The sequence below is a fragment of the Raphanus sativus genome, chromosome 3 (assembly GCF_000801105.2).
Source record: "Raphanus sativus cultivar WK10039 chromosome 3, ASM80110v3, whole genome shotgun sequence".
Taxonomy (NCBI): Eukaryota; Viridiplantae; Streptophyta; class Magnoliopsida; order Brassicales; family Brassicaceae; genus Raphanus; species Raphanus sativus.
The window spans coordinates 3,194,559-3,209,095 of NC_079513.1; the positions used below are offsets into that span (position 1 = coordinate 3,194,559).

Consider the following 14,537-nt stretch of genomic DNA (forward strand, 5'->3'; position numbering starts at 1 on the left):
CTTCCTTTTCCCTTTTTTTTTTGTCAAACACTTCCTTTTGCTTAAGTTCTGTAAATAGTGAGTAAAGAGAGAGGAATGTTCAACGAGAAAAAGTTACATTATAAAATTCAAGTTTAGTGATAATATTTAGTAAACTAATTTTTGATTCATTATTATATAAAATTCCTCTCAGGATGGTGTGACCAAAATACGAGAACTGAAAAAGTCACAGACTCATAGACTTCCTATTTCAGTTGTCTTATGAGCTCTCAATAATCGAAACAGTATTTAGGACATTGCGATCGAAGATTTTACATGATGTGCTCCTGAGTTATATAGATTGCTTATAAACACCTCTTTTACTCACTTTCTTATGCTAATCAAGAAACAGAGTATCAGAAGCAGAAACCACAGTTTGAGCCGCAACTAAAACAAACGAATGCTAGACTAGGGTTTTAGAGAAAATACACAAGGTAAAATACGAAACTGGAAAAAGAAATGAAACTGGTGGTTGAGCTGCACATACAAGATTCTACAGTTTGAGGAGAAGACGCATAATGTAAAGAGGTGTAACACAAAATATGTGACTGAGTTGTAGAGACGTAAATCACAGGTTAGTTTGCTACTCAAACAATCAAAATCTAAAATTCAATATTTGGAGCAGAGGCAAAGGATCAAAGATGATGATGCAGAAAAAACATGTGGTTAAGCTCAAGGAAAGAAAGCCTAGCTTTTTTTTCACAAAAAAAAAAAAGAAAGCCTAGCTTGAGTTGGAATCAGGCGACCAAACATCGCATTAAAAATCATTATATTTTTTAAACAATGTAAAATGTTCGCACATGAAATTCCAAAAAAAAAAAAATAGAACAATAGTTATCCTGACTTAGAATTAGTCTATTTTAGTTATGTCAAAGTGAACCTACACTCTATTTTATTGAAGATGTACACTACTGGCATAATCAAATGAAATTAAAAATATTCCATATGTTTAGATAAAATATACATTACACTCCAATTTATCCGATAAAATGTTTAGACATTAAATTCCATAAAATAAATAAAACAATAATTTTTCTTACTTAGTATTAGTTTATTTTAATTACGCCAAAAAAAAATTGATGCTCACAGATAATCAGACGATCCATATATCTCAGGAAAAAGTCCAAACTGAATCGAAATCAAACAGAGAAAATCACCAAATAATTTTAGTAATAGAATTAACAAATATTTCTAAAACATTATACTCAAACAGAGCTACCTGAAACAAAAGCTAATTAGCGGGGTATTGTTTTATTCGAATTTGCTCAAAAAAATTGTTTCCTAAACTGAACTGAAACCGAAATGAATTTTACAAATAACTAAATTATTCATATATCTCTAGAACCAAAAAAAGGGAATAAAAATCAAGCTGGAACTGAACTGAATCAGAATAGGTACTCAGATATTTAAAGTATTGTTTATGTCCTTAAAAATATTAATTATAGTTAGTTTTAAAGTTACCAAGTAATTTTAAACACTACTTATAAACTTAATTACCTTGAAAATGAATTACCAAAATATCTCTTATCCATAAATTTAAAAAATTATCTAAGGTACCCAAAAGTTTCAAATTATCCAAATAATTTATATCCAGCATAAATAAATTTACTCAAATTATCTGATATTTAATCCCAATAACTAAAAAGTGATTTAATCTAAATTTTCTAAATTATCCGAAAATAGGAAAAAACCGGAACTTAAATGAAACAGAAAATTATCGGATATTAGCGGTTTTTAACATTATAGCCCAAACTAAACCAAAAACAAACAAAATTTAATACATAACCAGTTCATATATTACTAGAGTCGAAAAACTGAAAAAAAAATAGAATTGAATTGAAAGCCAAAATTCCATGCTTAACCAACCCCGTTAATTCTACAATTAATAATGACTAAATGCAAAGATCTCAACATTAAATTTACTTATTGACTGCAACATAGATTCAAATCATCACTAAAAATACTAAAACACACAAAAACACATTATTGATAAAAGAAACACAAATATATCAATCAGTCCCCTACTAATATATACCACATTGACAACAACAAAATCCACTTACAAATATTACAACAAAACAAAACAACATCACCTTAACAAAATCACACACAATAACAAACACAAATATCATGCGTGAATTCGTTTATGGGATATGTTTTCAAATTCACTTTCTATCAATTTATTTTTCCTGCAAATCCTAACATAAAGCTCACACAATAAAAATATAGAATAATATAAATATATACATCGTAAATAAAGCATAATCCGCGTAGAGCGGACCAACCCTATAAAGATATGAACAGTATATATACTTGTGGCGCAACCAAGAAAATAATCAATATGATATATTATGATTGTCTGCACCATAAATTATCAAACACCAGACAAAATAAAATAAAATAAAAATCTAAATCCCTTCCGCATCCATGATGCTCAAATTATGATAACACAATATACATAAAAAATAGGGCTGATGTAGTATTCATCGAAACCAAATCTACAAAAAACATCAAACCAACTCAACTCCAAACTACCTCAAATTTGTATTAAGTTGTGTCAACACCATAACATGAAAATCTATTTAAAAGAACAGATAAATCAATCATTCAGAACCCAAAACAAAATAAACAACAAGTCATTCTTCCAATTATGATTTAATTTTCTTTTAAAGAAAATAATTAACCGAATACTAAAATAGAACCACCATAACTCCATGAGTAAACTAAATTATTCAATCCGCATATAATTCCTCCCCGATCAAACCATTGACCTCAACCATACTGAAAAACATAAATCATTTTTACACATACCACTTTGATTCACCATCTTGATACACAAACAACAAGATCGAATAACAATTATACAAACCAAAATAACAAAAAAATCAAATTCCGCCCGTAGGGCGGGCCGACCCTAGTAATTATATATGATGATGTTTTAAGGCCACCCATTAAAGCGCAAATAATTAATGGTCTCCCAAATCATATATTTCTGTGGCGTAACCAACTGAGGATGATTTGACACAGTTTTTAAATGACTGAGATATGCATAATTGATCCATTTTGACCTCAAAGGTTTTTTGCCGATAGTTTTGAGAAAGAGGCAAAGAGCTTCAACATTTTCCTCCGGTGGGCAAATTTTCTCATCAGCACCCAAAAGCACCTGTAAAAATAAAAGTTAATAAACACAAAAAAGCAAAAGTTGTCTGAAAAATGTTTCAGCTGGTAAATAGTGTTACTTAACTACAATAATGTGGTGAGCTATCCTCTCTAACATCACCTTCTGATTTCGAAGCTCACCAATAAAACGAATATTTCCTAGAGTTTGGAGCTTCAACATCATTTCTTTTTCCTTCTGATCTGACGGGTATACTCTAAGCTCCTTTATTTCTTCAGCTCCTTCGAACACTGATTGACATAGATTGTACAAAACCTTTTTGAATGAGACAATACGTGCCCCAGGCTCTGTAGGTTGAAAAGTAGGCAGCTTGTCACAGATATCAGAGCACAACTTAGCGTACATTGGGCAAAAGGTGGGATCAAGGATAGCTTTGTCAAAAATAAGGGTTGTCAATTCCTACAATTGAAAGATAAGGACCCATATAAGCCATATTACGAAATTAAACTTGCGGAAGCTCGATATCGCGAAGAGAACAAAAATCACATAACCAAAGACACATAGATTAGTTGAGTTCTCAGATAACTATCGAAAAGGTTGTAGGAAAAAACCATTGGCCCATTCTGTTAAGTAGATCAAATAAAATAAAGGCATTAAAAATAGAAAGTTAACACTTTATTTATAACAAATCATAGAAAACCCTATGATCAAAGAGACACTAATTTAACTGTAAACTAGATCATGACCCGCTCGACTGAGCGGGAGTCAATTTTTTTTTATCTTTATTTGTACTAAATGTTATACATGATTGCAATGTGTATTAATATAAAATTTTGTTAAATAACAATGTGTACTAATGTGTTTAAATAAGCAATGTGTTTAATTACTAAATTTGATTTTTAAATTTTATGATAACATAAAGTAGATTTTTTATATATATTATTTAAAATATATAATGTTATATATTTTTTATTTTCAATATTTTATCATACAAAATTTACATTGGGGTATTATATATATGAAAATATGTGCAACATAATATATTTATATATTATATAAACATATCTACGATTTTCGTAAAGACCATGCGCACCCGCACAGGTTTTATTTTTAAAATGTATTCTATATTTTTAGCTTTGTGTAGTATCGAGTTTGTATAATTCAATTTTGTGTTTAAAGAACAATATCAAAACTGTCTTTCGTATGTAAAAATAACACTTTGCAAGCACGAGTTATGTCTTTTTATTGTAATACAAAATTTGATATACAACTTATGTTTTTTTGTACGTTACGAAGTTTAATTTTTTAAATAATTATTACATAATTTCAATGTGAATTTTATCTCTGAGATCTAATACATTTTGTGTGTAATGGTTCAAAGCATTTTTGATATATATTATATTTTAGTTTGGTTTGTTTTTAGTATTATTGTATATGTATAATACTATACAATATTACTATATTCTATACAATATATAAAGTTATGTGTTATTTGTTTTAGAAAGTAGATTAGGCCCAACGTAGTTAAAGAGTAGTCATATCTTTATGTATTTATGTATGTGTCTATGACTTATCTACTTAATGTTATTCGTACTAATAAAATCAATATGGCTAATGAAAGTATACTGATCAATTTAAAATGAATTGTATAGGGTAATTTTAGTACTATTAATATTTTTAGTATTTTTAATATCTATTTTATTTAAATCGACATGTAATAAATGTGAAAACCATGTATGGAATATGGACAAATAGAGGAATTGTATTTAAGGAAATACATCAATGCAAAGTTAGACTATGATACATATTATATATAAGGAATAAGACATTTAATTTAAATATATGAGGTCCACCTTTAAAATCCACCTAGAAAAAGTTGTAATGTTTCTGATTTAATAAGATAGATGAAATGGTAATTATGTGCTATTCGTTATGGATGGGCATCAAAACAAAACCAAATTAGTGACACAGAGACTCAGTTTATATTAACCGCAACAGTAGATAAGTTATCTTACAAAGAGACTAAGCTGAACTTACACTTAAGTTGTTACAAAAAAAAATTGCTTCAACTTAACCTGATAGGTGCAACCGAATATAACCAGAGTTCATCATCGAATGAATAACAAAACTAAAATATTCTTTGAATAAATATGTATAGTAATTTATTTTTACAAATTTTATTTACTCACACATTGTCCTCGCCATGAATGAATTCAACTTGTATAGCAAAAACAAATCATGGACACGAATGTGAGCATGCAATCGTTTGATTTCTATTCTCACAATTGGAGATCATGCTTAAGACGATTTACTTAATCGGTAGTTTACAACACAAACAAGTTAGAGAAAGCACAGCAAGGACGAACATCCACCCAACACTCGCTTTCGACAGTAAAGATCAGCTGTCCTAAGCTATAATTGTTGCTTTAAGATAAAGAGAACGCACCTCCAAGATATCAGATGTTGTGCACGAGTTGATAATTTTGATCATGAGATGATCATATTTCTCTTCGGCTATCTTAACCATTGTCCTGGCCAAGCAAAGTATAAAAAAATACAATCCAAATCTAAAGATTAGATGTTTGGCATTTTAGAACGGATATATTCATATGAAATCAAAAGCCTGTTTATATAAATACATCTCACAAAAGCTGGCAGAGAAATTAGTTACCAGTTTCTTTTCTCCAAAGCAGTTGTTTTGAATGTCATCCAGTCTTGCAACAACACTCCATGTTGGGCACAAACCAACTTAGCATCTAACTTGCTTCTTTCTGCCATCTATGACCATAAAACGATTGCAACAGTTTAAAAAAACTAAAATACTACTATATAATAAATTAATGGCGACGCATGGTGGACACCTGTCCAAAAATGATAAGTGTATGTGTTTCCCAAACGTCAATGTTTTGAAAATGCGTGACCTAGAAAACTGAAAAGGTTTGACCTTCTTTTTTTTTTCTTGGATAAAAAGTTTGACCTTCTATATGTGTAGTTGAACATTGGAAATTTGGAATCATCTAAATATCTTTAATGGATATTACAGTATCGGCTCGAGTATCATCCAAATCATCCAATACTGTGCTCAAGCTACAAATCTGGGCCATCTCTTTCATATTTGGAATATTCTACTTCAAAGTATAAAGACATGAATCCGTTGAAACTGATTGTAAAACAAATACTCCCTCCGTTTCAGATTAATTGTTGTTTAGGGGAAAATTTTCGTTTCAAAATAAGTGTCATTTTATGATTTCTATGCAAAATTTATTAATAAGATTCTTCTATTTATTTTTCTATTGGTTGAAATATGTTTAGATGTATAGGTAATGATGTTTTTATTTTGAAAATGTACAAAATTAAATGTTTTTTTAATCTGTGTGCATGAATCTAAAACGACAAATAAATTGAAACGGAGGGAGTAGTTAAATATTATTTCAATCGAAAATGAGAAATGATACTAATGAGACTGCTTCGTTCTCTCCCAATCACACAAATCGAGACACGCCTATCTACCATGTTTTCCAACGCTTGCGACGCATTTGCTCGCAGATCATCCTCTTCGTCTCCGATATACCTTTTTAAGCTTTCTTTCTCTTTAAGTCTTTGTTTTTCTTCAGGATTCCTTCATCTTTTTGTAACCATTCCCTTCAGGACCCAACGAAATATGGCTTTGCAGAGTCTCTGGTCTCGAATGTGCATCAAAACTAGTATCAGTTAGTACAAAACTATCCGGGACCGGAAAGTTTGAATCTTTATTAGTATTTGTTAAAAAGTGGAATACAGCACAAAGCAACTAACTTGCTTGTTGCTTGCCGGCAAAGTGTGTAAAACCATAAAATTTTGTTTTACCTTGTAAAGGTAGTACTGCTCCTGATTGATTATGCTGAGTCTAATGGCCTCGGCCTCCACCCACCTTCACGTCCTCTTCTCCAACGTTTTCAATATCCACTTTGGAACTCAAACGATATCTATCAACATTACAAACACACCACAACTCAGAACTAAACAATACAATGGTTCCTTCTTCTACAAGAAACCTAACCTACAAAGACATTGCTAAGACCCTAATTATTCTAGCAATTCATCTGCAAACAACTCAGCAGACCCATCACGATCCGGATCCGACCCATGAGTGACACGTGGTGGAGGTAGTGATCTCTAGTTTGTGACACGTGTTGTCGAAGTGCGGAAGTTGTGTGGTTGCCTAGGAAGTGTTCGATAAAATTACTGAACCTAAGTAGTGACTTTTATCTCATTTGAACAAGTTTTTTTTTTTTTTGCTTAATTCTCATTTGAACAAGTTTACAAGATTTGGTCGTTATTTCCCGCTTTTTACGACTTTTACCGTTTTTACAAACGTTTGCGTTTACAAATGATGTCTAAAGGCTAAAGCTCAGTAATTTTTTTTTTGCTACGGAAAATAATACAAGTTCTTCAAACGTTAACAGTCGAATCATGTGGTGAAATAAAATGACAGAAAATTTGTACAGTATTATGTGTCATCTTCACTAGACCAAAACAACGAGTTGTCACCTGTCACAGTAGATAATTATATTCAGGGGGAAATATTCTGAATTTATATATTAGCAGGACGAAGCAACTATTTTCTTAAAATGATTGTTTATTTGGAAAGTTTTAATTAATGTGAGGGCTACTTCGCAATTTTCCTAATTGTGGCTTTAACAAACGTCTGAGTAAACTTCGTTCAAACTTTGAAAATTTAAGGAGCCGACGATGTTATTTTCCTTTTAACGTTTGTCTTCGTCACCAAGCAAACCCTAGATCCTCTCTTCTTCTCCGATCCACCATTCTCAACATCTCAGGCATTTTATTCTTCTTCGGGAATCTGTTTCAGGATTTTATAATCCCGGTTTACTTTCGATACGACCGGAGGTTTCTTCTCTCTCTTTTCTTTCCCCATTTTCGTAGATCCAAATCGCTTTGTTCACACGCCATGTCTTTCTCCGATTCTGGATCCTCCTCAAGTGGCGGAGATTACAAGACTTTCAGGCAGATCACACGAGAGAGTGAGCTTCTCTTACCAATTCTGTGTTTTGTTTTTAAGAAAAAATAAATAAAAATTCTGTGTTTTGTTTCTAGGGTTTCGTTTTGATTAATTAGAGAGAGATCGTGTGCGTCTTGTGGGTTTGTAATTAGGCCAACGTGATGATCTTAATGAATCACATGTTTTTATGGTAATTTTACAAAAAAAACATCAAAATTCTTTTTCCAGGTTTGTAATGTATGTTTGTTACTTCTTGATTTCAGGATTACTGTATGAAATGCTTAGGCCAGAGAGCTCGAAATCAACTTGGAAGGTCATTTCTTTATATCTTGACCTTTTAGATGTGTTTGTTTTCTTCACATTCCATTGATTCCCTGAACCTGGAACATGTGTGACCTTTTAGGTACTTGTTGTGGACAAGCTCACTGTGAAGATATTGTCATCTGCCTGCAAAATGTCTGAGTTCACACAACAAGGCATTTCTTGTAAGAATATTATCTTCTTCAGATATTGCTTTTTTTTTCTATTTTCTGTTGGAACATTTTGTGATGTTTTTTTTTCTTTTTTTCTTTTTTTCTTTTTTTCTTTTTTTCTTTTTTTCTTTTTTTCTTTTTCCATTTTCTAGTGGTTGAGATCATAACTAAACAGAGACAGCCTATGACTTCCATGGAAGCCATATACTTTATTCAACCAACCGAAGCAAAGTAAAAATAAATTCTTCCTTTTGAGACAATTGACATTAGTTTCTAGAAAATGAAATTAGATCTTCTGAAGCTGTTTTTTTTTGTCAGTGTTAATGCATTTTTATCAGATATGACTGGACAATCACCACTTTACAAGAAGTATGTGAAACTATTCCTTTCTATTTCACCTATGGACTGCCCTTGTCCGATATGATTTAATCATTTTATTTGATGTTTTTTGCTTTTAGGGCCTTCGTTTTCTTTAGTTCTCCTGTTTCCAGAAGCTTAGTTACTCTCGTTAGGAAAGACACGAGAGCGATGAAACGAATTGGCGCACTGAAAGAGGTTGCTTCTATGTGCCACTCATGTTCTTTTGTTCTCACTTTCCTTAGTTAAGATAATGTAAATTGATTTTCATTATATGCAGATGAACTTGGAGTACATTAGCATGGACAGCATGGTTTCATTTTTTAAATCTTGATTTATTTCTGTCTATTACTCAACTTATTGATTTCTTTTCTTGCAAAAGAGTATATATATGTTTTAATTACATTTCCATTTTTGCTTCTAATCTGTTTAAGAACTCCTGTGTGTTATGTCTTTGCAGGGGTTCATTACGAATAACGAAAATGCTCTAGAAGACCTTTATAACGACGAGGAAAACCATCGGAGAGCAGATGTTTGCTTGAATGAGGTAGCTAAACGCATTGCTACAGTTTTGGCCTCACTAAAGGTACAAGACACAAAGCCAACTCTTTTTCATTGATTTGACATGAAAAATTATATCAATAAACCCTTCTTGTATACAGGAGTACCCCTTTGTACGCTACCGTGGAGCCAAAGGTCTTGATGCCACAACAATGACAACTTACCGAGAGTTGATTCCTACAAAGCTTGCTGCTAGTGTATGGAATTGTCTGACAAAATACAAACAGACAATCGAAGATTTTCCTCAGACTGAAACATGTGAACTACTTATCCTGGATCGATCCATAGACCAGGTATGGATCTTCACAGAGACGATTATCTTTCACTTCTGCTTGATATTTCATAGTAACTATATTTAGATTAACTTTTTTTTGGTTCTTAGATTGCACCTATCATTCATGAATGGACATATGACGCAATGTGCCACGATCTGCTTAAAATGGAAGGAAATAAATACACACACGAGGTGACATTATGGCTTTGCGTTCAAATCTGATAAAATCTGGTTATAGCTCATTACTACAGCATATGGTAATTTTGCCTTTTATTTCTTAGTGTATAGGTTCCTAGTAAAACTGGTGATAATATTGAGAAGAAAGAGGTTCTTTTAGATGAAGAAGATCCCATTTGGGTGGAGCTTCGTGATGTTCACATTGCAGATGTATATCTCACCTCTTCTTCTATTTTATTTTCTTTAAGATTTGACATGGCGATTATGTGATTTTTTTCTTAAAAAATAAATGCTATATTTGTGTTCAGGCAAGTGAAAGATTGCATGAAAAGATGACAAACTTCGTGTCGAAGAACAAAGCCGCGCAACTGAAACAGAGTTCAAAGTAGTTACCGGGTTGAACGCGTTTCAATTGATCCATTAGAAATTTTCTGATTAATTTTATTGACTTCTTGTATTCAGAGACTTTGGCGACCTTTCATCAAAAGACTTGCAGAAGATGGTTCACGCTTTGCCTCAGTACAGTGAGCAAATTGACAAGCTCTCTCTTCATGTAGATGTCAGTACAAAGCTTATAACTTAAACCATGAAAAAAAAGATTAAGTATTCCTACATTTGCTTTTTATAAAATAAAATATGGTTAATGTCACTGCAGATTGCTAGAACAATTAACAGAACTATAATGGAGCAAGGTCTAAGAGAACTCGGGCAGCTAGAGCAGGACCTTGTTTTTGGAGATGCTGGAAGAAAAGACGTAATCAAATTCTTGAGCACCAACGATGTGAGATGCTATACCACTTTTTTTAATTTCACTTTCAGAAATGAGAAGATGGTTGTGCTGAAATTAATTTAACATTTACAGGATATAAACCAAGAAAGCAAGCTACGGTTAATGATGATTTTTGCGGAAATCTACCCCAAGAAGTTTGCAGGTGAAAAGGGACGAAAGATGATGGAGGTAATAAACAATATTTCTCTACAAAAAGTTTTGAAAAATTAGGTTATTATAATTTTGAGGTTATTAACATCTTTGGTTAAATCTTTTAGTTAGCAGAATTGACGGGGGATGATGTAGTAGCTGTGAACAATTTGAGATTACTTGGACCGGTGCATACAGAGTGTAAAAGTAGCACAACTGGATCTTTCCCTCTAAAGTTTGATGTCCTTAAGGTGCGTGATCTTCCTCAGTCGTGTTTTTACTATAGACTATAATTTGAGCTTATAGTTAAGACTAAGATTTTCCTAACAATGTAATAACTGGGATCTTCTGATCCCTGACTCAGACAAAGCGAGCTGCTCGAAGAGATCGTGTTGGTGAAACACAAACATGGATGCTATCTCGTTTTTATCCAATCGTCGAGGTCTTCTTTAGATTTTTTACACTTTATGCATTGTTTGTATTCAGACAGAAGCGCTAATATACTTGGTGTGTGGGTATTGTGTTTTCAGGAACTCGTTGAGAAACTTAACAAAGGCCATTTGCCAAAACAAGATTACCCTTGTATGAATGAACCAAGACCAACCTTCTACTCTAGCTCTCAGTCTCCATCAGCGAGTCCGGTGCCTCATTCAAGACGAACACCAAGTTGGGCAAGACGCCATCTTTCTGACGATGGATATTTCAGGTAACTCCATCTCTTTTTTTTCACTTAGTATTCTAAGTGAGAGCTTGAATCTATTACCAGTTGATATCAAACCTTGAAACTCTATAAACTGCTTGACATAAACAACAGTTGGCCATATTCATACTAAGATAATAAGGATGTTATTTAGCCGGCACTGAGATTTTTTTTCTTTTTACAAATTTGGATGTCTATATAATTTTCTTCAAAAAATTTGAGGGTTAAAGGCGAATATTTCTTTTGAATTTGCATACTTTGTAATCAACATTGACTTGGATCACACTTTATGTTTCAGTGACTCAGTTCTAGGACGAGCATCGAGCTGTATCAAGAAAAAGGGACAGAGAATTTTTGTCTTCATAGTAGGAGGAGCAACGAGATCCGAGGTACTGTTAATAGTATTAAACCGGACTGAAAGTCATCAATTGGTTTACCAAAATTTTAGTTAGTGATACAATTTTGGGTTGGTGTAGTTAAGGGCTTGCCACAAGCTTACAGAGAAGCTTGACAGAGAAATTATTTTAGGCTCCTCCAGCTTCCTTGACCCCCACACTTTCCTCACGGTATGTAATCTTTGTTCTCTTTGGATTTTTGTAACACAAAAAAGGCTCTATTCTTTTGTCTCCAGATTATTGACTAAGAATGTGTTTATGTTATGTGCAGAAAATGAAACAAATGAATGAAGAAGAGGAGATTTCACTGGATGATATCGACATTTAGTCTCTTGTTTTGCTTTGGAAGAGGTCTCTCTGTCGGCCTAGACAAACTTTTTTTTTCCATCTACTGATATTATTATAAAAGGCTAAAAAGCCCAAAACATACATAAAACCCCTACATAAGAAACATACATACTAATTACTAACATTAAAGGTCCATACAATGGCCGAAATATACCCGAACCCAATAATGACCCAAACATAAAAACTTTGCGGTCGAAAACGCGTCACGCAAAACCGCGTAATGGGACACGCGTCAACACTGAGAAACAGCCCTCATCGCTTCACCGGGATACCGAAACACCGCCGGAACAAGATTCCGACCCACTCAATTCCTCCTCTTCGCCTGGACTCATTGTAACGGAGAGCTTCATCGGGCCTGTCCCGAGATCTCATCCCGAGCCACCGAAGTCAACATCTTCACCTCCATCGCTTCCTTCCCCAGAGAGAGACCAACGAACCGACAGGTTCCCAACGAAAAGCGAAGCCAAGTCACCACAGATCCACCACCGGAACACTGAGAAAATTCCACTATAGCCGCCGTCGACGTTGAAAGAACTGTACGACGCAAAGACCAAAATCCGACCGTTCGCTTTAAGGGAAGAGGCACAACGACGGAGGCAAAAGCCGACCGCCCACCGTGGAGGTGCAATGCTGAAAACCTAGATAATACGCTAATTAAACTAAAAAACGAGAAGAAAAGGAAAAATTAGAAAGCCGGACCGACGGTAGCGGTAGGAGCCCACCCTTTCGGCCGGAAACCACCGTCAACAACTGTTCTTCTTTAGAAAGGTCAGACAAGTTTTCGTAAAGAGAGATGAAAAAATCGGTCTAGACAAACTTTTGTTAGTATGGTATCGATTTTTGGTTTTTGGAATAAAATGGTGACTGTCCTCCCTATGTAAATAAATAAATATTTTTTGTTTAAAAAGTTTTTGTATTCTCTAATAGAGAAAAAGATGAACGCCCATTGTGTACTTCGAACCCGTGACGCCTCTACCAGCGGAGCTAGACGGTTTTATTTCTTCTTCATGACCTACAGGTACAACTGTTTAAACTAGCATTTTTGATGCAAGCTTATTAGTAACAAGTTAACAACTTTGACAACTACAAGTTCTGTGGAATTATTATTCAAGATTGGGAACCATTTAAAATCCCCAAAACAAATTGAATTGGGTTTAGTTCATGATTTAGTGCCTTTAGTCGGATTCTATAATTTCATTCTGAAAAATTCTGTGTTTTAAATCGATATACTAGATTATGACCGCCGTTAAAAAGGCGGGTTTATCTTTTTTTGTTTTATATTTTTATAGAAATTTAATTTTTATATTTTTATTGTTTAATCATATTTGTGTTTTTTGTATTATATCTTTTTAAAATAATTAATAAGATGTTTTAATAATTGTATTGAAATAGTTAGTGATACAATTTTGGGTTGGTGTAGTTAAGGGCTTGCCACAAGCTTACAGAGAAGCTTGACAGAGAAATTATTTTAGGCTCCTCCAGCTTCCTTGACCCCCACACTTTCCTCACGGTATGTAATCTTTGTTCTCTTTTGATTTTGTTACACCAAAAAGCTCTATTCTTTTGTTTCCACATTATTGACTAAGAATGTGTTTATGTTATGTGCAGAAAATGAAACAAATGAATGAAGAAGAGGAGATTTCACTGGATGATATCGACATTTAGTCTCTTGTTTTGCTTTGGAAGAGGTCTCTCTGTCGGTCTAGACAAACTTATTGTTGGTATCGATTTTTGGTTTTTGGAATAAAATGGTGACTGTCCTCCCTATGTAAATAAATAGATATATTTTGTTTGAAAAGTTTTTGTATTCTCTAATAGAGAAAAAGATGAACGCCCACTGTTTAATTCAAACCCGTGACGCCTCAACCAGCTGAGCTAGACGGTTTTATTTCTTCTTCATGACCTACAACTGTTTAAACTAGCATTTTTGATGCAAGCTTATTAGTAACAAGTTTACAACTTTGAGTCAGGGCAGGGCACAAACACCCGTTACCTGCCTTAAACTCGTTACCCGTCCTGTACTTGTACTTGTCCTGCCAAATACAAGTACTAGTCTTAATCAAAGACAAGTAACAAGTTAAGAATTTTTGCAAGTTCAAATCAAGTAACAAGGTTTAAAATTATTTTAGGTATTTGACTCGTTTTGACCCGCTACTTAATTTTCAAAATATATTATAAAATTTACATTATTATTT

General features: G+C 33.2%; 2 protein-coding genes across 3 annotated transcripts; one reads left to right on the forward strand and one right to left on the reverse strand.

The window, feature by feature from the left end:
- Positions 1-2,716: 2,716 nt before the first annotated feature.
- LOC130509006 (eukaryotic translation initiation factor) lies at positions 2,717-5,911 on the reverse strand. Of its 2 annotated transcripts, none has more exons than XM_057004533.1 (4): positions 5,808-5,911; positions 5,583-5,667; positions 3,299-3,595; positions 2,717-3,181 (listed from the first exon to the last, which is right to left on the reverse strand). In XM_057004533.1, exons 1-4 carry the CDS (start codon positions 5,843-5,845, stop codon positions 2,957-2,959), a joined length of 645 nt encoding a protein of 214 aa, XP_056860513.1. In that variant the 5' UTR covers positions 5,846-5,911; the 3' UTR covers positions 2,717-2,956. The 2 variants fall into 2 exon arrangements, with proteins under 2 accessions (XP_056860513.1, XP_056860512.1); XM_057004532.1 differs by having other exon boundaries at positions 3,263-3,595.
- Positions 5,912-7,861: 1,950 nt separating this feature from the next.
- On the forward strand, positions 7,862-12,458 carry LOC108846188 (protein transport Sec1b-like). Its single transcript, XM_018619412.2, has 21 exons — positions 7,862-8,160; positions 8,402-8,451; positions 8,542-8,623; positions 8,764-8,842; positions 8,930-8,980; positions 9,070-9,166; positions 9,249-9,281; positions 9,429-9,554; positions 9,631-9,822; positions 9,912-9,995; positions 10,092-10,190; positions 10,289-10,365; positions 10,443-10,539; positions 10,636-10,761; positions 10,843-10,938; positions 11,028-11,150; positions 11,264-11,341; positions 11,430-11,605; positions 11,898-11,988; positions 12,076-12,165; positions 12,266-12,458. The coding sequence occupies exons 1-21, from the start codon at positions 8,088-8,090 to the stop codon at positions 12,320-12,322; spliced, it is 1,977 nt and encodes a 658-aa protein (XP_018474914.2). The 5' UTR covers positions 7,862-8,087; the 3' UTR covers positions 12,323-12,458.
- The last annotated feature ends 2,079 nt before the right edge of the window (positions 12,459-14,537 follow it).